This window comes from Marmota flaviventris, chromosome 13, assembly GCF_047511675.1.
Source record: "Marmota flaviventris isolate mMarFla1 chromosome 13, mMarFla1.hap1, whole genome shotgun sequence".
Taxonomy (NCBI): domain Eukaryota; kingdom Metazoa; phylum Chordata; class Mammalia; order Rodentia; family Sciuridae; genus Marmota; species Marmota flaviventris.
The window spans coordinates 100,800,126-100,824,590 of record NC_092510.1 but is presented as its reverse complement, the minus strand read 5'-3'; the positions used below and the strand labels follow the sequence as shown (position 1 = coordinate 100,824,590).

The following is a 24,465-nucleotide window of genomic DNA, read 5'->3' as shown; positions in this document are numbered from 1 at the left end:
TTGCATCTGCCTGCTCTCCAGAAATAAGAGCCAGAAGGGAAATTGCAAAATGAGAGAGTAAAAGTTGGCTCCGGCTTGACCGTACATGTCCAGTTGCAGACCCGCTTTGGTTTCAGTCTTTATCTGGGAACATAGACCTCTCTCTCTCCAGGGAATGAGCATTGTGTCCGTCTGTAGAGCCTTTCCTGAAGGACACGTCCCCGAGCAGGGCACAGAGCAGCTGTGTTCCCTCTGCCCTTTCAGCAACAGCCTACGCCATTTTTTTAACATCTGCCCTTCTGTGGACTCACAGCATCAATTCTTCTCTTAAGCCTTTTCCCTGGCTGGAGGCCAGCCTCAGGGATCTCCCGAGCCTGGAAGAGCCGTTGTCGGTCTCAGGGAAGAGCATCCCGAGTCGGCAGACCTGCGTTTGAATCCTTGCTTCACAGCTGGTAGCTCTGTGGCCTGGGCATTGTGGAGAGTGGGAGTGCCCGCTCAGAGCACTGCTGTGGGGTTTAAACAGCAGGGTGGAGAGTGCTTGCAGGTTGTGGGCCTGATCTTAAGGCCAGAGCCGGTCTTAGCCCATCGTGCAAGGCCTGCCTAAGCTGGAAGTGAGCTTAGATACAACACTTTAAAGATGTGGTCTTTTTTAAAAAAGAGAGAGAAAAAAAATGTTAATAAGCAGGGTAGGAGTTTCCCTGACACTAAATAGTGAACTTAGAAAATTAAATTAATCATATGGGGTTCCAGATGTCATGCCATTAAAGAATTTGATTGTGGGACTGAGTTTAACTTATATTCAAAAAAGAAAAGAAAAACTGAATCAGTTACTAACTACATAGGTCTGTATCCTGGGAAAGTGGCTTATGTGTGCAGTCAGTGTCGGAGGTGGGAAGAGCAAGGCAGACGCTGGGCACCGCCGCTCGCTCTGTTCCGCATGAGACACAGGCGCCCTGGCGCCCCTTGCTGCTGTGGCTCTGGCAGGGCACCAGAGCTCGTGTATATGGCTAGTAGTGTAGCCCTCACATAGCGTTTGGGCCCTGGCTGCAGCACCCTCCTCTGCACCCAGCTCGACTGGAGTCCATGGTAAATGTCCCTTTGGCACATGAGTTTTTGGGCTTCTGTGAACAGAAAGCGAGTGAGTGAGGCATCTGTAAAATGTATATTTCATATTTAGGTGTATGAAATATACATAGCTTCCTCTTGGTGTGTGTGTTCACCCACCTACAAAGAGAATAAATTTGATCTTTCAACCTGACTGGGAGGCACTCAGAAGGTTCTGGGGACCGTGGGATAAAGCTCAGCTTGGCAGGCAAGTGATTAAAACAAAATCTTGCCATTTAGTTAAAGATACCTTGGAAGTGGGCGATGTGGGCACACGCCACGGCACGTGCCTTCCCCACCACTGCCCCCCAACACTGCAGCAGACTGGTCCTGCCCAGTTACCGGGCATCTCTGCTGCTGCACTTTGGGTGTGAGATCTTCACCACCAGAGAGAGCATGCACACCCCAGCATATTTTTCTTACAAGTTTTTTGTCCTGTGAGGTGTGCCTACAGACTTACCCTGACAACAGACTGTCACAGCCTTGCGAGGTGTTAAAGTCAAATCAGAGCCCTGGCTCGGCGTTCCACTGGTCTGTTCTTTCCAAGATCTGCAGGACATTAGAGACAGAGGCAGACTGTGCGGATGGACAGTTGGACGTGTGTCTTCCTAAACTACCTGTGGGCTGCTGGTTGCAGAGTAGCGTCATTAACCAGCTCCGAGTTCCAGGGCATCTGTGTGCTCGCGGTTTTGACCCACTCTCATTATAGGTACCTGCCTGTCTTCTGGGGTGGCAGCGCCATGCAGTTCTGCCCCATCTTCAGTTTCCACCTGGCTGCGGGCCACCCCCCCCACCCCGCCCCCCAGACAGCTGAAAAGCCCCCATTGGTTCTCAGGAGGGCCGTCTTAGAGTATTTCTGCAGGTGGGGGTGGGGAAAGTACGACATGCTTTTTCCTAAGTATAATATGTTTTCTGTCATTAACTTTTTCTTATATTTTACTAAAACTGACCTCATCATTTCAAATATGTGAACCTAGTTTGATTGTTTTTTTCTACATATTTCACTTGTATATACACTTGTGTTATATATATATGGTGGGGTTTTTTTTTTTTTTTTTTTTTTGGTTGGGAAGAAAAGATGCCTCATTTTGAAACCTAAAGGGGGGAATAAGAAAAGCCCTTTGTAATATATTGCCATATTATCACTAAATCCCCTGACAGTTGTGACACAGAAGCAAGTCACCTGTCACTTAAGCTTGAGGTCTCTTTAATTTTCTCCTGGAATTCGCACCAGGCTGTCTTTAATTTGAGGCCTTTATTGGAATTCTGAACCTCCCTGCCTCCCTGGCTCTCAGATCTATTCTGAGAGCTGTTACAGAATGTATACAGTAACCAACAGAAGGGATTCGGAGCGGGCTGCGGCTCTGTTTACTTAACACTCTAGAGGGATTCTTGTGCTTATTCGGTCCTGGCTGCCCGGCTTTCAATATCGCTTTGACAACCATTCTGCCCTTCTCATTAATTTTAAACAGTTAAAACACAGGAAAAAGAGGAAAAAGTTTTCATTATTAAAGTGCTTTACTTTTTAATAACAGAGGATTCTGTCCGCCAGGGGAAAGGGCATCCTCACTAATTTCACATTCATATTAAAAAAAGGACGCGGGCAAGGTGACAGTGGTGCTGCTGAGGTGGCTTCAACGAAAGGAGGGCAGCGGGAAGAGTTTGCATTTCACATCGGTTAAGGGGGTCCTTGTTAATGACAATAGCAAATGTCCACTTTGGTAACACGGTTTCTGAGTGACTCTGCTCTTGACATCCTAGTGGATAGAACCCTTAGGGGGACCACATACGGTGGAATCAGCCAGACTGTCATCAGCCAAACAGGTCGCAGGGGTGATTTGACTACACTGAAAACATTCCAGGTTGTTAAGTCTCTATTAATACAGAGAAGAGTGTCTATCCAGAGAGAGGCTCTCACCTGTCCCCCTTGTTCTTCCTCAGTCACCCTGAAGGGTGGAAGGGAGCCAGGGGTGTCCAGGTTGGGCCCAACGCTGGCACACATACCCCATGCTCCAGAGGTGAGGGTGGCAGCCTAGGTCCATGTGGACTTTCCCCCGCGGCCTGTGTGAGGCTGGGGTGCGAGTGGGGCCACACGTGGGCACCGCTTCATGGTGGGCATCACCTGGCCTGTGGGCCTTGAAGGCTCGGGAGGCTCTGCTCTCAAATCCCAAATGCACCTTCAGTAGGAAGCATTGTGTTTGTGTTAAGATATAGGAGACAAAATGCACTACTTTTTAGTGGAGATATTTAAAAAGTAAATCTTTTCTCTGGTATTATGAAATATGAAAAGGAAGTAATTTTACCCTTCATGACCCTTCTCCATCTGTGGGTCTGTGAGTGGAAACAGTACTACGGTGGCCCAGACTCGCTGTGAAAGCCAGGTCCGTGATGGGCTGCAGGGAACTGGCTCTAGGAACAAACAGGAAACTTCTGGGGATCCAGGGAGTATGCCCTGCAAACCCAGGATAGCAGTGACTTTAAGGCTGAATTTCAGGAGGTCACTCGAATGCCCTTAGAGAGGAATTGGTGAGTGGGAGGGAAGGGAGAAAATTTACAGAAATTTATTTGAAAACAGCTTGTATTCAGTGGTGTTTTCAATGCTAAATTGGAAAATTCCAGGGTGTCTCCAATGGTCTTTGGTTTTGAACATGAGTGATAAGAGGTCATGAGGAAAAGTAAGTAAATAAACACACAGACCCAGTCTGCCCCTCGCAAAGCCACCCGCGTCTTTGCTTGACTTCAACATCTTGATAGCTCTTTTTTCCCTAGTAATATTGAGAGGATTACCCTCGTTGGCCCCTGGGTGGTTACTGTGTGGTTTTACTGTTATTAAATCTATTATAAACTGCTTCATTATTCCTGACTTCAACTCTGTCTCTCCTTTAATCCTTCCATCACCCTCCCAGAAATCCCACGCTGCTGGCCCCCAGGAAATCCGTGAGCGAGCCACAGTCTTGCAGACAGTATTTGAAGATTACGTGCACTCCAGCGAGAGGACGGTCTCCTGGGCAAAGAAAGGTCAGTGGATTTCGCAGGTGATTGTGGAGGACCAGCCCAGCAGGGTGCTGACCCAGCCTCACTCGCACCCCCGCTCGGGTGCAGAGGCACCAGCCATCGCTGCTTCCTGTGAAGCCTGCAGTCTCCGTGATTCTGCAGGCCTGGAAGCAGACATGAGGGGCTTTAGAGTGATATTAAATGTTAATTTCACCCTTCCCCATCCTGTGCACAAATGAGGCTTTACCTTGGCTTACATCAGGGCCAGAGCTTTGACCCAAGTCTACAACTTGGAACTTGGGGATCCGTTTTCCTTCTTTGAACACTAAATGGAAGAGATACGACACATCAGTTGAATTAGTAGTTGAGGTGGAAATTAGAAGTGAAGCCCCGGGCTGCAAGTGTTCAATCCAGACAGTTCCTGTTTGAAGATGCACAGGGGAGTGGCCTGTGCTGTGGGGGCGTGGGCCATGGAAGGTGGCGTGCTGGCAGTGGCCAGACCCTCTGTAGGAGCAGTTCACCCGGGTAGCCAGTGCTGGGTGGGCTGGGCAGGGTAGAAGAATGTCTTGGCTGGCAATGGTCGCTGTGCTGACACGCCTTCCTTCGAGTAGAAGAAGCAGAGTTCTTTCTGTTAGTTACCCACGATTTTGAGAAAAATGCCCAACAGGCTAACCACTATAAAAACTCTGTGGCACCCTTTCTTTCTTTTTTAAATAGAAGTGCTGAGGCTGGGGTTGTGGCTCAGTGTGAGAGCGCTCGCCTAGCACCTGCAGGGCCCTGGGTTCGCTCCTCAGCACCCCATAAAAATAAATAACATAAAGATGTTGTGTCCAACTACAACTAAAAAATAAATATTTTTTAAAAATAGAAGTGTCTTTTTAAATCATTTATTCAACAATAATTATTGAATCGGACACCATTCGGGGTGCTTCAGAGACATGAGGGACCAGGACAGACATCCTCACCCCCGTGAAGCCAGAGCGTTAGTGGGCACAAAAGCAGCAGCGAGCATGAAGGTAGTAAGTTGGTGGCAGCACGGTGAGGGCTGTGGGGAAGTAGAGCAGGGCAGGGGATGCAGGGGCCGCAAGACAGCCTGCCTCTTAAACAGGAGGCTCAGATTACGCCCCATTGTGGAGGGGAACCCAAGAGCAGGATGAGCTCCGTGTCCCAAGGAAGGGTGCTCCAGGCATGGGACCACCCGGCAGCTGAGCTCAAGGAGAGAGGGTGGGGAGGTGGAGTCACAGAGGGCCTGGAGGTGGCGCTGAGGTTTGGGGTTTGACTCAATGGAACAGATGCATCAGACGGCTATCAGCAGGGACACAGTACGATCAGGCTCATGTCCTGAAAGATGAGCTGGCTTCTGGGGAGACAGGGCCCTTGGGGGCAGGGGCAGCCATCAGGAGACTGGGCATGGACTAGTGTGGCCATCAGGGATCCGGTGAATAAAACAAGTGCCAGAGGCAGAGCACTTGCCTCCCATGCATGAGGCCCTGGGTTCCATCCCCAGCACTGACCCAAAATCCCACAGCAGGTTATCAGTTATTTCAAGTAACTGTCATCTACCTTAGCACATCATGAAAGAATGCACAAGGGGAAAGATGAAGTCCCTGTAATTGTCATTACGGGTAGGACGTAGCCTTCTAGTCTTTTCTGGGATAGTCTTTTCTGTCTTAGCATCTCCAAAAGTGAACTCAGCGATTCCTAGGGGTCTTCCTAGTCACCTCTGAGTTCTGGAATATTTCAAAGAGGAATGAAATATCTGTCGCAGTGTGACTTTACAGAGTTGCCACCTCTGATCAAATCTGGGCTGCTAGCCAGCCCAAGTCCAGGGCCACAGCAGTCTCAATGGAGAGGAGAGCAGGCCCACACACCATCTTTGGATTTTGGTGTTGTGCTTTCTGAGGACTTTGGCAAGACTGCGGTTGATGGAGCCACCTGGGTCCTCCCAGCAGGTCATGGTGTGTCACCCTGTAGAATGTTCAGGAAACAAGCAGCAGATGTTGTGCCACAGCTGTGACCTCAGCGCCTTGGGAGGTTGAGGCAGGAGGATCACTAGTTCAAAGCTAGCCTCAGCAACTTAGTAATACCCTGTCTAAAAACAAAGAATAAAAAGGGCTGGGGACATGGCTCAGTGGTTAAGCGCGCCTGGGTTCAATCCCTGGTTCCAGAAAAAGAAAAAGAAAGAAAGAAACAAGCAGAGTTACTTTTCTCCTGTTGTAAGGATGTGGGAGCAGGGCTGCTCCCCAACATTATGTGCTGAGGGAAGTGAATACGTCATTTCCCTCATTTATCATCTGTTTCCTCGAAGGCTGGAAGTGGTGGGAACAGCCAGCCCTTCGCTTGGTCTGCTCACCCGTTTCAGCCTCTGGCTTTTCTCTGTTCTCTCCCTGCTTCTTTGGCTTGGGACCTTGGGCCCGGGAATGCACATGCATCTGCCGCCTCTCAGGAACTGAACACAGTGCAGGTCGGCCTCTGTGCCTGTGGGTGGTGCCGTGCCTCCCTGCTGTGCCATTTCGGAGTGGTCTTGTATGAGTGATGGTGCTTGCTTTGCCTTTATGACAGGACACTATTAGAAATGGGGCCCAGTGCGCTTGTCTCCTGTGTTTTCCAGCCCAGTCACTGTTAGTGACCAGCTTTTTTGGGGAGGTGGGGTTTGGGGGTTTTAACCCAGGGGCGCTTAACCACTGAGCCACATCCCCAGCCCTCTTTGTTTTTCATTTTGAGACAGGGTTTCACTAAGTTGCTGAGCTGGCTTTGAACGTGATAGTCCTCCTGCTTTAGCCTCCCACGTTGCTGGGATGTGGAGGCCACCAGCCCAGGTGTGGCCAGCTTTTACTGCTCCCAGCTTCTAGGAGCAGTTACCTTGTTTTTTTCTCATTCCTTAATCTTAGTTTAGGGATCCAGGTCCCATAAAGAGTGGTAGCATGCATTTGAACTGCAGGCTCCCAAGCAAAAATGGGTCCTTTGGTGGCCCATGACCACTGCTCCTACGGCTTACTCCTTTCCATCTTAGGCCACCCTGGACAGCAGGACCCCCGTGTGGCATTTTGCCTATTCTTAGAGGGGACACTTCTCAGCCCAGAACACCCATGCCAGGGATGGCAGGTCCCTGGGATCAGGGCAAACTGGCCCTTTCCCAAACCCTGTGTCTCCGGGAGGGTCAGAGCAGAGTGCCTCCTTCCTGCATCCTCTGGGAATGGTCGCTGTCGACCTCAGGTGGGAAGGTGGGAAGGTGCACATGCCTGTCCCCACCCACCTCCTACCAAAGGGTGTCCTGAGGAGCTGGGGTTGACCTGCGGTTGTGATGCTGTCCCTGTCTGCCTTCTTCATCTTAGGAATCATCTGTGAGATATCCCTATTCCTGATCCAGATGTCAGGATTGAAGAAGGACAGATGTCCATGTGGGTTATTTTAAGTCTATTCCCCCTAATTTGTGCACCTTAGGTAGTTGTCTGGAAATCAGAATCTGCAGCAGCTGTGGACTCCACTCTCATTGCCTGCAGCTTCATGTGTCCACCCAAATAAACATCTCCTTTCCAATTCTCCACTTTCTGCTGTGTTGGTGCCACAGCTCTGTTGCTTCTGCGCATTCTGGACGCTGCCAGCATGAGCCGCTTCTACCTGGCTGCATCAGAAACCCCTGCCTCTCTGAATTATCCTGGCACAGGAGTCCACGCAAGTCCACAAGGACTGCCCACTGTTGCTGTCCCCGGTGAGATGCGGCCCTGGAGGACGAGGAGTCGGTGAGGGTGTGCAGCAAGAGATGCTGCCTGGCCCCCTGTCTGGGAGGAAGCTCTCCCACCATGCTTGGCAGTCTCCTTATCCCTGTGAGGCTTTGCACTGGGCAACTGCGTCTCCTGGGACAGACACCTGTGCTGGGCGTTAGGGTGATACGAGGAGGACCAGGTGAGCAAGGTGGGGGCCTAGGGCTTGTCTGCTTGTGCAGGGGTGTGGTGGGAAGTGAGGAGGCCTTGGACCAGCACCGGGGTGACCCTGTTTTTTAAAGTGCAGGCTCTTGTTTTTCTTGTCTATGTCTGGAGTTGTAGACCAGAGTAAGGATTGGGGTTGGGGGAAGGAGGTGGGGTAGAGCCGCTCACCTCTTGGCCTTCGCCAGGGTGGGGCAGCATTCCTCTCCGAGGACAGGGCTGTGTGGCTCTGTGGCTGGGAGCCCCATGTCAGAACCCTCCAGGCAGTGCAGTCCATTTGAAGTGTTAAAGATTCTCTTTGAAAAAGCTAGTCCCTGGTTATTAAAAAGGGAGTGAGCACGGATTTAAGAGGGGTGCCGAGGAGTTGCCGTGGTTATTATTTCTTATCGATTGGGAAAAGGAGTTCACTTTGCTCAGTAAATAGAGCTTTGATGGATTCCCAGGATCCTTCCCGGAGCTGATCTGTTAAAATGACACTTTTTATTACTGTTCATAAACGCCGATCTCCAGGTGCTGCTGGGATATTGCACCTAAGCTGTGGGCAAACTTGCCAGTCCAGTGGCTCAGCAGGCAAGGTGAGGGGGGCTGGCAGGTGCTGCCTCCTCGTCCGCGCAGTGCTGGGCTCCAGCTTGCCTCGGGGGAGCAGGGTCTGGAAGGATAGCAGGCAGTGGTGGCACGCAGAACACGCTTCAGAACGTGCCCCTCTACCCTGCAGGCCTGAGCAGGGGCAGGCAGCAGTTTCCAGCGTCACTGGGAGACAGTCGGGAGCTGCACACAGGAAAGCCTTTCCCAAAGGAGTGTTGAGAGGCAGCTGGTGCTGCAGCCCCTGGGAGCCAGGTCTGGCTCTTTGCTGGCTGGAGCAGGGGTCCAGAGGAAGCACCCCTGTTCCTCACTTCAGGTGGGACTGTAGCTCTCCCTACACAATGCTGAATGGGCTCTCCTACCTCTGGCCATCCTTGGGGCAGACTATTTCCTGGACTGTTTTAGATATTTAATAATTCTCCTTTAAAATTTTTCTCATTTCTTTTTTCATTTTCTGTTTTACACATTCTTTGAGTGAGTTAGACATGCTGTGTTGGTCAGTCCTGGACACTGTTGGAAGAACTTGGTCCTAAAATTTCATGAACATACCGGGGGCTGGGTGGTGATAAGTGTGGACAGGGTGCCAAGAAGCACTGTCATATTCATAGTGAATGATAAAGCCTTTTTAACTTCCTGAATTTTGAAATGCACGCATTAACCAATACAGCAAATTCAATCAGGAAAAAAATTTTCCTAATGTAGCTGTCTAACAATTCCCTCATTTTTATAAGAAGGTGATGTCCTGTGTGATCAGCTCTTCATTTCTTCACCCATTCTCACCTCATTCATTCATACAACATTTGTCAAGTGCCTGCTGAGCACCAGGTGTGCACTGGGTCCCGAGACCACAACCCAGAAAAGAAACAGGGTCCTCTGCCCTTGGATTATTACAAATTCTGAAGTAAAATCAGAGATTGTGTTGGTTTTATCAAGTAATTGTGACTATGATTGTTTAGGAATTTTAAATATACGCAGAAGTATAGGTTTAGGCCAACTGTGTTATAACCGTCCTGGTTGGGTTCCGTTGCCTGGGGAGATAAAGACCTGGGGTACGCAGCAGTCTGGGGGCTGTGGGACCTCAGGACCCAGTCCTGACAGCCTCTCTCATCCCTCCTAGCCCTGCAGTCCTTCATCCGCGCCTATGCTGCGTATCCCAGGGAGCTGAAGCACATCTTCCACGTACGATCCCTCCACCTTGGGCACGTGGCCAAGAGCTTTGGGCTCAGAGATGCACCCAGGAATCTCAGTGTCTCCACTGCGAAGAAGAGGAGGGCAAACCTGAAAAGGTAGGGCGAGCTGAGCCCGGTGGATCCGAGCAGCACCAAGGAGTTGTGAGGTGCTGCAGTGGGCTGGTGGCCCAGCATGCCTTCGTATTTGTTTTTTGTGGTGAATTATCACTAGGATCGCCTATTTCTATGTAATAAGCACCCGAAATAAGAGGAAAAACACCCAGTCCTCCAGAAGTTCCCTGGCGTCTCTGTCAGGCCCGCACAGTGGGGGCTGTGGAGCACAGAGCCCTCACAGGTTGTCCTCGTGTCCTCGTGGAGGTGAGCCTCAGGGCCGGGCAGTGGATTCCTGGAGTACTCTGTGATTATCCCTGATAACAGGCCTGTCCTCCTGAGATGGGAAGGATGAGTGCCAAGCCTTGGGCTCCAGGAGCCAAGGACACCCAGGTGTGCAGCACACCGGCCCCAGGGGCTGACGCTGGGCTGAGACACCTTGGTGCTGAGGGCTTAGAGCAGTGAACTCATCCTCTTTCCCCCAAAAGAGAGCGTCCCAAACAGCAAGAGCTGGTAAGAGAAGGCCCAGAAAGGGGTGCTGCCCCTGTGGGCTGCGTCTGGCCACACAGTACCAGGACGACCACCCATCAGACTTCATTAGAAAGTCGTCTTCTCCTCAAGGATGAGGTGTTCTTTGAGCACCAGGCCCAGCCCTTGCCGTAGCTGGAGCTCTGGAGACCCCACAAGTACTCTGCAAGGAGCCGGGCACAGGCAGCACACTGTTCTCAGCCCTGTGACTTGAGGGCACACAGGGAAGGAGTGGGCACAGGCCTCTCCTGCTGCTGCCTGAACCCGTGTGGAATGACAGCTTGAGAGTCGGGGGACATGGACCTCAGTTGCCCTCTGATGTGCATTGCTCAGTGTCTCAGAGCCTCTGTCTCCTCACCTGCAAAAGGGAGAAGAAAGCCCGTGTTAGTTACTCCAGGGGTGGTTTTGAGATCAGGTGACACAAGTGAGTACACCTTTCAAACCAAGTGGACAGTCAGACAGCTAGAAGGCAGAGGAACGAGGTGCCCGGCTGGATGACCCGCGGGCAAGGCCTCTCTAGGCTCGGAACTTGAGGGTTCTTCCTCACGTGACCTCTCAGGTAGGACCAGGCCCTGCTTGTGCTGAGAGGCAGGTGTGTGGAGTCCTGCACGTGCTGTGTGCTGTCGCCCCCTCCTCGCTCCACCGCCAGGCCTTGTGGCTGGGCTAGGACTCCAGCGCCCCAGACTTGGGTCCCTGTCTTTGGTTTAAGTGTCACTGGTACCAGCACATACTGCAGCGAAACCACGGGCTCCCCAGTCCACGTCTGATGGGCCTCCTAGCGTGAACGTTTAGCCTGAATGTCCTGCCACTGTCTGTACAACGCTGGCTCTTTGAGGAGGCGGGAGTGGACCTGCCCAGTGACCACTGTTAGAAACAGTGCCTCGGTATATTTTGCTTTTGGAGAACACAAACAGTCCCCACATCTTAACTGTTCTCAGATGATCTGCCTTTAGGATGGAAACTTCACGAGTAAGTGTTGGCCCAGACAGTCGCCTTTCTGCCCAGAGTGGCCATCCTGTCCGGCCCCGGCCCCAGGACACAAAGCAGGAGGCAGTTGGGCAGGGGATTGAGGCAGCATTGTCCTACCTTGAGGAGCCGCTAGGGAGGGAGCAACTGCCGCCTCCTGCCTGAGCTGACCCTGGCTAACAGATGGGCACCAAGACCATGATACCCCTGTGAGCGGGGGATTTAACAGGGCTTTATTCAGGAAAGAATGGGCTGATTAGCTGATAAGGAGCATGTAAGATGGTGTGGGGCGGCCTTTGATGTCTGGCTGGCGCGGCAGGGAGCTGGGTGGTGAGTGACAGCAGTGTGTCACAGGATTACTCGGCTGTGACAGTGCCGCTCTCTGTTCTTGCCGTGTCACCACTCTGCTTAGCCACCTCTTCCGTTGTGCCCTTCTTCGCCAGGCCCTTCCCTCCCCACTCCCCCACCCTGCCTTTCCTGAGGATGCAGCGGGCACCTTCTGTACTGGGGAGCCTTGTTGCTCCTGGGGAGGAATGTCTGCAGCCCCTGCACACGCACCATGTAACTGTGGCCACTGTGAGCGGCAGAGACCTTGCAGATTGTCACACCACAGTCGGGCTCGGGCAGCTGCAGATTGCTCCTTTTCAAGGACTGGAAAGAAAAGTCCTTTACACCTCACAAGGCGCAGAGAATGGGGCTTGGCCACAGTTGCCATGCTGAGCCTCTTCTGAATCCATCTGTCAGGAAAGAGAAGGCTCCCGTGTTCTGTGAGGGGATGATGAGCAGCACTGAATCGTCCACACTCATCCACTCTCCAGAGTGCGGCTTCCAAGTCCACCACACTGAGCCAGAGCCCTCTCCCTGCCACCCCAGGCAGGGAGTTCAAGCTGCTGAAGTGTGAATTGAGGGTAGGGCCAAGGACTGTTGACCATCAGGCGTTTCCACTCAACATGAAAGGGACTTGGCGTTCCACTTACCTTTATCCCTTCACTCCACCGCATTTTAGAACAAGAAAATAAATAATGTCTCCAAATGAGCTCTTAATAACTAGATGTCTGTCACCTTCCAGGCCTCAGTTCTGAAAGGGAGCAGTGTCTTCCCTGCACCTAGGGATACAGTCGTAGCCACAGATCCTCTTCTGACACCGACACACACACCTGTCCACACGGCCCCTCCCCAGACACCTACGCCGCACACACACAGAGTGGTGCTTTGGTGAGATATTCAGAGGCCCCTTAGCAACATCCGGCACAGAACAGCGCCTTCCTTCTGTGGAGCAGTGCCTGTCTTGAAATCGAGTAGGCTCCACAGCTCCTGGGGAACAAGAGGACACGTTCCACCCAAGCTGCCCTCCTTGCAGGAGCCATGACACCTAGCACTGTGTGCTGGTGAGGGCCACAGTGTCTGCTGGCCAGTGAGCACAACGTGCCCAGAGGCCGGGAGCAGGCATACACAGGGCCCTGGTTCCCTCATCTGCCCACGCCCTCTGGAGAAAGTTCCAGCATATAGAAACCCACGCACCTGAGGACCTCAGCATCACTGCAGGTCTCCTGAGAGTCACGGCCACCCCCAGCGCTGCTCTCTCCCCAGACAGGCATTCAGCTTGCAGTGCCCCGGACCAGTGCCACCTGGGCTTCCCTCTGCCTCCCTGATGCTGTCCCAGTGACAGCATAGTTGTCAGAAGCTAGTCAGCTTGTTCCCCACCTCAACTCCCTTCTTAATGATAGGAAGACAACGATCTCAGTTGTTAATTGTTCCTAAAAGAAACATCTTACTTTATTTATGTGAACTTCCCCCGACCTGCTGGCCCAGCGTTACCTGGTGGTTCCAAGTAGGGTGGATCCGGAATCAGGGGCCCTCCCTGGGTACTTCTAGGTGTGCTGCACCCAGTCCCCACAGGACCTGCACCCCCAGCGGCTGCTCCCCTGCACTGCAGGGCGCTTCCTCAACCTCTGTGTTCCAGAGTGCAGAAGCCGCTTTACTTCCTAGAGTGAGCACACATCTTACAGAGACCCTGCCCGCCAGGTCCCACCTCTTTGCAGAAGGATCACACTGGGGCGTCTCAAGTGCTGCTCACTGAGGCTCAGCTTGGAGCTGTGGAGTCCTGAGCTTGGTGTTCTTGGTCTTCGAAGCCTCTGTCGTTCTCTGACTTTCACCCTCACCTGCTCAGTCGCTGTAAATGGTTGGGGACGTCCATTCCCCGTTAGCTCCCTGCCTCACCACTCTCTGGCTTCTTAAATCCAACTCTCGGGGCATCACACGGTGATTACGTCTGAGTTGGTTCCCACAGACGTCGAGATTGAATCCTGTCTGAACCACTTATATGCTGTGTTCCTTTGGGCAGGTTAGTTGGCCTCTCTGTGACTTAGATACGTCCTTTGAGAGGCACTTGGGCCTTAGGGTGGCACCAGTTACTGAATGTACTGAATCCCACACAGGATCCGGCGCCTGACGGTCATGGCCCCAGCCCTGTGACTGCTGCCCTTTCTCCTTCCTCCAGCATCCTGAGCACCCTTGAGCTTGTCTTTTCAGGGACAACCTTGAGAGCACAGAGTGGGGTCCCTGGACGCTGGTCTTGGGCTACAGCTGCCTCTCCCTGGGAGGCAATGCTCTTGTTATTAGGAGCAGTTCACCTGCCAGTTTTTGTGTGGCACTTACAGCCGCCCTAATATCACTCATTGGCTGATGCAAACCTGGAATCCTGCCCACAGGGACAATTTCTTGATTGCATGGAGCCAGTTACATCCGGTGGAAGACAGGCCAGACGTGTGCTCGGCCTGGGCAGCGTTGCCCTGGGAGGTGCAAGGTGCTCCCCGCACCCCTGCGGCCTCCCTCCAGCCACCTTGACCCCGGCCCTGTCTCCACCGCAGCGACTCCCAACCCCTGGGCGCCATCCCAGCTCTGGACAGTCTCCTTCCAGGTCCCATGTGGTCGCTGCCAAACAGGCAGCGTGACCGCCACACCCCTCAGCCCGCCTGGCCTCACTGACCTGCTGTCCCTCACTGTCCTGAGTCTCCTGACCTGCCTGAGTGGGCAGACACCTCATGCCCTGCCACTCTGTCACAGTGGGTGCTTGGGAAGGGTGTGGTTAGAGTCGTCCCTCCCCTCAGAGCCTCACCTGCCCTCTGCTCCTTGTGGCCCCAGCACCTACCTGGTGCACACAGTAGGTGCTCAGAGCATGTTTTCAAGGGGCTGAATAGAAACTGAAAGCTTTCTGTGATTCTGAGAGGAAGTGCTTAAAGTGAAAGAAGGGGAAGGAAGTGTTCCGATGTGAAAGGTGAGCCCTCATTATCAACCAGTCACCTGAGAACAGCAGACCCTGCCTGCTCCCCCCCCCCCCCCCCCCCCCCCCCCCGTGAGGGAGACAGGCAGCGCTCACCTCAGCTGAGACCAGAGAGGACCAGCCAGGGCCAGCAGCAGAGCCCTGGGTGGGTGGGGGACTGGGGGACTGTGGATACAGAGCCGGCTCTGCACTGCCTGCCACAGCCTTCGAGAGTGCTACCAAATGCACCGCCCAGGCCCAGCCCTGAGGCCACAGCTCAATGAAGTCAGTCCACCATCAGGAACATGGAGGTGATCGTGAACTTGACCTAGGGCAGCCCAGGACTTGGAAAGTATGGTCCTCACAGCAGGTGATGGGGCACCCAGTATATACTGGCACAGCAGAGAGATGCCGGCTGAAGGTAACTGCCCTTTAAAGAAGAGTGCGAGGCGCATACTGTAACCCAGCTCGCAGGCTGAAGCAGGGGACTGCAGCCCAGGGGTGGGGCACCCCCCCTGCAATCCCCAGGACTGCAAGAAAACCGAGCGCCGGTCAGGGCGGGTCCTCCCTGCACCTAGGCGAGCTGCGGATGGTGGAGAAGAGCACTCTAGGTGTCCTCGGTCAGGAGGGCGGGTGGTGATTGAGACACAGGTTTGGAGTAGGTGTCCTCGGTCAGGAGGGCGGGTGGTGATTGAGACACAGGTTTGGAGGTCTCTGGGGCCCTAGGGGAGAACAGTGCCCATGCCGTTGCTCAGGCGTCTATTGACACGTCCACTGCTGGTGTGGAGCTCTCACAGGGCCCAGCGGGTGGTGCTTTCCCCTCGGCACACCACTGGGAGTCCTCTCTGGGTTCTGGTTTAATTACGGCTCTGCAGGGCAGCTTTTTACCTTAGTTTTTACTTCTGCCACTATTTCGTTTTTATCTGACACGGTGCGATTACCGGCTGCTGCCTCCTTTGGAACAAGCACGGCCTCCTCCCCACCTGGCTAATGAGGCAATTAGAGAGGGCTCACAGTGACCCTGGCCTCCTCCACACCTGGGTCACCTGCAGGGAGCAGGAGCCACGCGCTGTGCGCTCGGCCCTGCAGTCAGGGCAGGTGGCAAAGCAGGGCCCAGCCAGCCTCCCCTGGGAGCATACTGGAGATAATAACTCCCTGCTGGGGCCGCCAGCACCCACTCCTCCCCCAGTGCACCTGCGAGAAGCAAGGGAGAGCTGGGGCCCATGGCGTTTCCACCCCTCCACAGGGGGTGCCTGCAGCCGGAGGCAGGCCCTGGGCTGGCACTCCTGTCCTTCCAAGGACACAGCCATTCCCCCCTCGTGACCTTTCTTGGTTGTCATTTCTGTTCTGGCCCCTATCAGTCATCAAGGGGGACGCAGGCCCTGGTGAGGGTGGCAGTTGTTGTGTGAGTGTCACTCGAAGGTGGAGCTCCCTGCTCACTCTGATGCTCTCCCAGGGCTGCACTCGAGGTGTGTGCTGTGGAAGCCAGTCGGCCTATGTGCTTTAAGTTCTTTAGCAGTGGCCTCTCTCTTGAGGGCATGTGTGTGGCCCCTGTGGCCAACAAGACCCTCAGTGACTGGTGAGAAGCCCAGAGTCCACAGGCTTAGCATCCCTACCCACTTCAGGGCCTGGGCTGTGCAGCTGCTCAGGAGGCAGCCCTCAGTGTCCCCCAGCTCCCTGTGGGTGCAGGGGTAAAAAGGTGTGTGTTCCTGCCTTTGACCTTAACCCCAGCACTCAGAGCAGCCTACTGTGAAGTAGGCTGGCGCACACAGTAGGTGTCCATGTCCCAGGGGCTTACCACTCCAGGGTGCCCGTTCTGCAGTGGCCCTGCTCACTGCTAGAACTCCCCAAAATGAGATAGGCTGGCCACTGTCACTGTCCATTCTTTGGTCTCTGTGAGGCTCCTAAGTGGTGTGCACACGGTGTGCAGACGCAGGTGTGTCGAGCCCCTCGTCCCCAGGGCAGTGTGCCGGCTGTCTAATGGTGGCATCTTTCCTCCTCCCCTTCTCTCTTCTTCATGATGTTGCTGAAATTAATAGGCAACACTTGATCGTTTTGTAAGTGATCAAACACCTGGAGGAATAAGCACCCTGCCCAGACTTGGAGGATGAGTCCAGTGTGCAGGGCCACACCAGCACCCTCCCGGGCCTGTCTCAACGCAGCCCAGGTTGCCCCAGCTCTTTGCAGAATCTGACTCATGAAACCACCCAGCAGCAGGACATGGGGCCCTGGTGGCAGTGACCGGAGCTGTGGCTGCAGTGCGTCCAGGGGCAGGAGCCAGGATTAAAAACTCAGGCCTTCTGCTTCCAGGTTGAAACTTGCCATCTGGATCCCCTGTGCACACACCGTACCTTCTAAGGGCTAAACTTCACATCACGTGGGCCCTTTTGGTCTTCTGGGGTGTTGGGGGTGTTCTCCATCCATCTGCAAAAGCTACAAGTGTGCTTCAAAATATCTTCCAAGCCATCAATAAGAATGCCAAACAGGACAGGCCCAGGAGCTGAGGTCTGGGGCGTGGGGCTGGGATTCTGACCCACACCGCTTAGATTCAGCATTCCCAGAATCTCATCATACCAGTTTCAAAACACTTGATGTGCAAGTGGTTGGAAGTCAGAGGGCTCCTGCCGCCTCCCCGGAGGACCTGAGCCAACGGAGCTCTGCACTTGCTGCAGCTCCCCGCCTTTGTGCTCGCCCTTGCCTGCTTCCAGGCCCTCGTGACCTTGCTGCTGGCTCTCCAAGGTTGTCAGCTAGGTGGGTGGCAGAACTGGGGTTCTAACCAGGGCCACCAGAATTCTGGTCCTCTGCTCCATCCCCAGTGCCGCCACCTGCCACCTGTGGCCCACACTCAAAATTCTCACAATCTCATTTCTGCCAGAATGCAGCCACCTCTAACTGTCATCTCTTTGCTCTCCCCTGGGGCACATGGCCTTCCAGTAATAGGTCAGTGGCTGTTAGCGACGACCCGCAGGCTGTGGCCTGGCGTTGGCCTGCCCTGGTCTGAGCTGCGCCCTCGTCCTCTTCTGTTCTCCACTGATCTTTGGTGTGAGGCCGAGTTCACATTTTGTCCATCTGTGCCTGTGTCCACAGGACTGCGGCTGTTGTGTCTGCTGGCGGCAGCAGGGCTCACCCCACAGGGCGTTTTTGGGGCCCTGAGACAGTCGCCAGCCAGTGTACAGCTCTGCCGCACAGAACCCTAAAGTGAAGAGCCTCTTGGTTTTGCGGCCCCTGGCCTCAAACCTGCCTTAGCCTTCTGCAGAGCTGGAATTACAGGTTTGTACTGCCAGCCCAGGTGGGTCCTGGGCCCCAACACGGTTCCTTCCCTTGTGACTGAAGAGGGTCAGCATGCTCCTCTCAGTAGGCGAGACCATCACTCTGTACTTGCTGGTTCTTTTCCCAGTTCTTTCTGCCCCAGGGGCACTACTTGTCACATTTTCTCCAGAGGTGCCTGTTACTCTGTCTTCCGACAGCCACCAAAACCTGTGGGCATCACTGCCTCTCCCTCCTCCTCCATCCAGGGAGGCACAAGCCGTCAGAGAAACTTGGAAGCATCCTGAAGTCATCTGAGGTCACCATTGCTTCCTAGAGTCACTCAGAACCCAGGCTTTTCTTCCAGTTAGAGGGTCACACTTCCTGGGCCAGGTCCTTCAGGCCTTGCTGTGGCCCTGAATCATTTGTTTACAAGCAGTGTTCTTCATGGGAAAATGTGTCCTCTGCCAGTGTGGTTTAATTATAGCACAAGAGGAAAGCTCTCACAAAATTAAACTGACTAAAAGCCAAAGGCAGAAAGGTTTTTGTTAAGTAGAAATTACAGTACCTTGGGATTTGAACATAGGGCAAAATTTATTTACTTTTTTCTCCTTTAAAGCGAATATACAAGGGCTAGGGTTGTGGCTCAGTAGTAGAGCACTTGCCTTGTAAGTGTGAGGCACTGGGTTCGATTCCCAGCACCTCATATAAATAAGCAAATAAAGTAAAGGTCAATCAACAACTAAAAAAAAAAAATTTTTTTTAATGAATATACGGGGCTGGGGCTCAGTGGTAGAGCGCTCACCTAGCACGTGTGAGACACTGGGTTCGATCCTCAGCACCACATAAAAATGAAATAAAGATATTGTGTGTCCACCTACAAGTAAAAAATAGATATTTAAAAGAAATTAACATACAGGGGCCAGGGTCGTGGCTCAGTAGTAGAGCGCTTGCTTTTCAAGTTATAAAAGTAATGAATGCTTATTAGAGAAATTGAGGAAATAAAAGCTTAAAAGTTACTCTGCATTTGTTAGACATACGCGAGTTTTTTCTCGTGGGTTGTTTTTTTTCCTTAAATCATTCACTGTGACTTTGAAGATGCACTTTACCGGGGGTTCCAGGTTTTGAAGTTTGAGGCCATATAAACATTGTTTTTATATTAAAAATATTTTATGCAAGGAACTTGCTCCTTGTTTAGAGAACCGTGGTATGGTGGTCAGGTGCGCAAGGGGCGGGGTCCACCTTCCTGGATTCAGCTCTCCTGTTACTGGTTGTAACCTGGACTCGCTACTTAACCTCTCTGCTCACTTTCTTCACCAGTCAAGTAGCTGTTTTGGAGGGTTGTTGGAAAGGTAAAGTACTGAAATGCCTATTGGCGCCTGCGTGTGGTGCCAGGCCAGGGCCATCACCATCCCCCGCCTGGCATGGCCAGTTGGCATGGCTCTGATTTACTTGCTTTACATTAAACCCACATAGCCCGCGTCGCTGGCATCTGCCTGAGTGTTTGTGGTAGGCTGCGGCTTCGTCATCATCCTCGTCCTCTGCGCCTCCTAGTGCGAAGCCTGGGAGAAGTGCTCAGTCTGCAGGAAGTGCCCTGGAGTGCGTGCGTTTCACAGCTCAGAAGGCTGACCCGTCAGTGAGGTTGTGGAGAACTCCTGGGAAGAAATAGTTCCTTCTCCACACCCAACCCCAGAGCAGCATAAAATCTAGGTGAAATTAAAGCAGTAGCAAACTAGAAGAAAATCTACTTAAATACTCTTCAAATCCTAGAACAAAGACTTGTCTACGTGTGACCCTAAACTTATTTATAGTCCTAACCTATTAAAAAAAGTGCCACCAGCAGCCAGGCGGGGTGGCATGCCTGATCCCAGCTGCTTGGAGCTGAGGCAGGAGGGTTCCGCGGGCAGTCTAGCCAGCTGTCTCCAGGTGAGCACACCTGGATGGGGAAGTAGCTCAGTGGTGGGGCCTTGCCTCGTGTCAGGCCTGGGTTTGTTCCCAGCACAGCCGCTCTCCCTGTTAAGACAGCCTGTGGACAGCCCGCCCTGCCATGCCTCTTACCTGGGAAGCCCCTGTGAGTGTGTCCATAGTGGAGAGGTGGCCTGCAGTCTCTCAGTGGCCCATCTGGCGGGGTGTAGATCTGCTGGTGAGGCCTTGACTTCACCACCCTGTCAGCGCAGGTGGCATCAGCCTGTCGTGCTGTGTGGTCCAGCCTGGGCTGGGGCAGTAGCAGGTCTTCCGTCTGCTCTACTAGGAGTTGTCTTGGTTAAATAAACTGATCTGTTGCCTGTGAGGGGTGGGGGTACTCGAAGGCAAGGAGGTTGGTAGGTCTCTGGGAGAACGGTAGCTTGGCAGAGGAAGGGGTGCGCCTGCCCCATGCTTGTCTCTGAGCCTTCCTCTCCCATCTGCACTTCAGCTTTTCAGTGGGGCCTTAGCACAGAGAGGACCAGGGCTGGCCAGGGAGAGAGGTCCTGCAGGGCTGGCCTGAAGTTCTCCCACCGAGGGGTGTCTGGTTCTGTACCTTGTTGAGTCAAAGACATTGACCAGAGAAGGATGTGACCATCATGAGTGAGGGCATATGAGACCAGCCCCCAGGCTTCCTTCCAGGTACGGGAAGGATCAGAGGAGAGACCTGTGCACACTAAGTGCCCAGTTCACCCCGAGCCACACCAGCCTTGACGACGTGATCCTGGTGTCACCCTCCTGCTACGCCAACGCCTTCCCTGCTTTTAGCATCCCTGTATGCCGGCTCCACGTGCCCACCAGAGCTCACCCTCTGCCCACACACAGCCACACTTCAGCCATTTTTTAATTTATTATTTTGAGACAAGGTCTCACCAAGTTCCCCAGACTGGCCCCAAACTCTTGATTCTCCTGCCAGCCTCCCAAGTGGCGCTCTTCTCCCTTTGGAGGGGGGCAGGGGCTGAGCGTGCTGGGCACCTGGTTTGCCACTGAGCAGTGTCCCCAGCCTGGAATGGGCCTTGCACACTGAGTAGCCTCTGCCTGGTAGACTGAGGCCAACAGCACTGCACACTGCCTGCCGCCCTGGGCTGAAGAGGTGTCCCCAGCCCACACCGTGTCTGTAGGCAATTAGTGCATCAATCACCCGGTGAGATTTGGGTTATTACTGTGCTTTAGCAGTGGCAGCAGCGATCATTGAAGTGCTAGAACTCATGCTGGGGAGAATATTTGGACTGAAATTTTGCATATTTTGAAACTCAGGTTGTTACATTTAAAATTATACACATTGTGAGTACCTGGCTTCAAACGAGAGGGAGGGAAGAGCGCTCCTTCCTGTCAGAACCCCTTCACTCTGTCTGTCATGTAACCTGACTAAAAATAAACTACAAGCACAAGAGGTGGCAGCTTCAGCTGGGAGCAGGGCGTGTGCTCCGCCGCAGGGCCTGTCTGCACTCCCAGCCACGCCTGGGCCTTCGCAGCCGGACCTCCGCTGGGACGAAGGGCGTCGGGTGCAGACAGATGAAGCAGGTGGGGAGCGCTCAGAAGCGCCCCGCCCAGTGCTCGCGGCCCTGCTTGGCCGTGGTCTGCCTGCCTGTCAGAAGCCAGCACTTGCCTGCTTAGTCCTCTTAGACCTTGCGAGCTCCGTCCTCAGTGTCCCCGCTCTTCAGATGAGGGAACTGAGGTGCAGAGCCCTGGCCCCTTGTCCCCTGTCCTGCTCTCCTCCATTCCGCCGTCACTGGCTCCTGCCCCTCTCCCTCACTGCAGCAGCCCCTCGAAACCACCGAGGACTCCCCACCTCAGAGCCTGGTCATTGCCGCTCTTGGGCCTGCAAGGCCAGCCTGTTGGGAAGAGTGGACGTGGGCTCTGTGTCCACGTCAGCCTCTGGGTCTGCTGACTGTTGGTCTTCACAGATTCCCCTCCTTGAGTCTTCCTGTCCTCACCTGAGAAGTGAGGGTAACAGTCGTCCTTGCCATGGAGTGAGACTGGGAGGGGACGTGCACAGCAGGGAGTACTTGCTGCCCGTCTCCTCTTTGCCCTGAACCCCCTTCCTGGCCCCTCAGCATTGCCTCCAGGCCTTCTCCCAGCACAGGTGGCCGCCTCCTCCCCCATGTCGTAGTGAAGAGCAGCGCCTGCAGGGTGGGCACCAGCACACACACCACGCCACCCGTCCTGCATCAGGTTAATAGTGTAGTGTTGGTCTTGTTTCAAATTCTTGGGTTTCAGGGGAATCCTGTTTAATTTATTTTGACCACAATTTCAATCAATTTCATCTTCTGGTTATTAGAGCAAACAAAACAGTGGCACGTGTCAGCTGCCCTTGGTGAGGGCTATGGACACGCTGTCAGGACACTGCTCGGCCTGGCTGCTGGCGCAGGCTCAGGGGCACGTTGCTCTTGCTCTGCGGGAAGCACTCTGCTCTGCAGTTTTATAACCATTCTTCTGTGTGTCGTTGAACTTCCACGGATTTCCTCCTCTGCTCTGATCAGCTGTGAGACTGCTGTCTTGAGCACAGTTCAGCATCTGAAATGGCTTTCAGCTGTTAGTGTGGGTTAGGACTTACCCCTCTGGGAAGGCTCCACACAGGTGTTGGCAGGCTGCACCCTGAGCCCACCCTCTCAAGGTTAGAAACGATTTTAAGAATCTTCTGGCAGCAATGGACATCTGTGATTGACATCCACCTTCCTATTGGACCTGGCAGGACGGGTGGGCCTGGCAAGTTCCTGTCCTAGAGAGCCTGGTGCCAAGGGCCACCAGCACCCAGAGGGTACTTTGAACTGTGTCAAGGTCACTAGAACACCGACAGGTCTCATGGCTTCGTGTTGTTGAGTCTTCTGGTGGGTTTTCTGATCCTTTGGCAGACTGCTATATCACACGCCTCATTTGCCATCAGAGTTTGAGGATGTAGAGTTTTTTTTTTTTTTCCCTCATAAAAACAACACAGAACAAAGCCTCACTTTTAAAAATGCCATGATATTTTGCACCATTATGAAAATCTGTCAGCGCCGTATCTAATCTTCCGGTGCATAGAATATCAAAACAAGCACATTGAAGGGATTGCACTTCTATTAATACAGAAATGTCAGCTTCCGTCTCAGGGCCAGCTGCGCCAGCCTCTTTCCAAACAGGAGGAAAGCATACTAAAGTTTCTTTCCCTCTGCTGTCCCTGTCTTCCAGGCCCGGCCTTCGCAAGAAGACCCAGAGCACACACCATCTCGCCCAGGTCCTGCGCTCTGAATATGCAAGTGGCCTGGAGGCTTCGAGAGGAGGCCGGAAGGCGAAGCCATCAGGAAACCTGTAGCCAAGGGAAAACAGAACTACCCTGGAGCCAGAAAACCCGGAGACAACTGAGGACAGCAGCCCTTCCTCTCCTCCCTGGGACTAGGCCTTCGAGTGGCTCTGAGGCCTGTTCTCATCAGAGGAGGCACCTCTCCCTGAACACCCAGACCCCAGGACTCAGACGTCAGGGCCAGCCCTGACCCCTTGGTAGAGGAACCATGATAGAGTGAGTGGGGAGGGGCAGCCAGCAGGTCCGCTAGCCAGGTGACGGCAGAGAGAGGTCTTACAGGTGCTCCTCAGTGCCAGACGCCCAGCACCAGCGCGGTCTGCAGTGATGGCACCCTCCCCTCGCCCACCCCGTGTCCTTGTCCAAAGAAGCTTCACAGCTTGACCTCTGCCCTGCCCTAACCCTAACCTCTGCCCTGCCCATGCTGGTGTTGGCATGAATGATGTGAATTGGTTAAAAACTGGACTTGAGTTTGTACAAAAAAGTATTTGTCAAGTAATTATTTTCTTTATGTTCAAATGCTTTTTTAAATGAAGAACCATAAAGTCTGGGTCAAAATACAAACATGCTTGCAATGGCAGGCCCTCTGTCGCCACAGCGTCACCTGGTGTGTGGACTTCCCTTCCTGCGCAGGGAAAACTCACTCGGAGGCTGGCCGGCTCTCTGTTGCCTTGTTATTACTTGCCTTTCAAGTCAAAAGGCCTGGGCTTTTCTTCCCATCAAATCCCATCTTGCCTTCAAGAAAGGTTTGGGGTCTTTGTTTTGTGACCCAGACCCTAGCTGCCCCCCACTATTGTGTCTCTGGGAGGTTTGAAAGAGGACCCCTGGAGCGTATTGATTTCCCAATAAATGTAAGATCTGGACATGAGAGGGCTTCACAAGAGACAGCCCGGGAGCCAGGCCCCACTCAGGCCTCCGCCTGTTCCTTGCGCTTGCTCTGCACTGTGGCCCGACCCCCTCCGTGGCTTTCCCAGGACAGAGTGAGGCAGCACTTCAGTGACCCCGCAGCTCCAGGAGAACTGGGAGAGGGTGGCAAGAAGGGCCCCTCACCACCTCCTGGCTGGTCGCAGCGGTAGGTGTGTTTCATATGGTTTGGACAAGAACAGGAGGAACCAGCTTTTCACGGCTGAGACCCAGCTGTGAGAACAGGATGCCACGTGTGGTCCGGACCACCAGTGTGAGCCCCCAGCACACCTTCTGTCCAGGGGGACTTGCAGAGTCCTTCAGTCCTCCGGAAGCACTGTCAGAACTTCTCAAACTGTGGTGACTTTAATTCAAACATCCTATTCACTATCAAGTGAGGGTGTCTCACTAGAGATGTTGTGTTGTGTGCTTCTAAATAAAATCAACATACTA

General features: G+C 53.4%; 1 protein-coding gene across 1 annotated transcript in view; it reads left to right on the top strand.

Annotated features, from left to right (window-relative positions):
- The window catches only part of Ddx31 (DEAD-box helicase 31), a 59,841-nt gene extending 36,137 nt beyond the window's left edge, over positions 1-23,704 (top strand). Inside the window, exons 18-20 of the mRNA XM_027942505.2 lie at positions 3,990-4,101; positions 9,703-9,871; positions 23,001-23,704. Coding sequence (XP_027798306.2) covers positions 3,990-4,101; positions 9,703-9,871; positions 23,001-23,124 — 405 coding nt within the window. The 3' untranslated portion in view covers positions 23,125-23,704. The remainder of the gene's footprint in view (positions 1-3,989; positions 4,102-9,702; positions 9,872-23,000) is intronic.
- Positions 23,705-24,465: the final 761 nt, after the last annotated feature.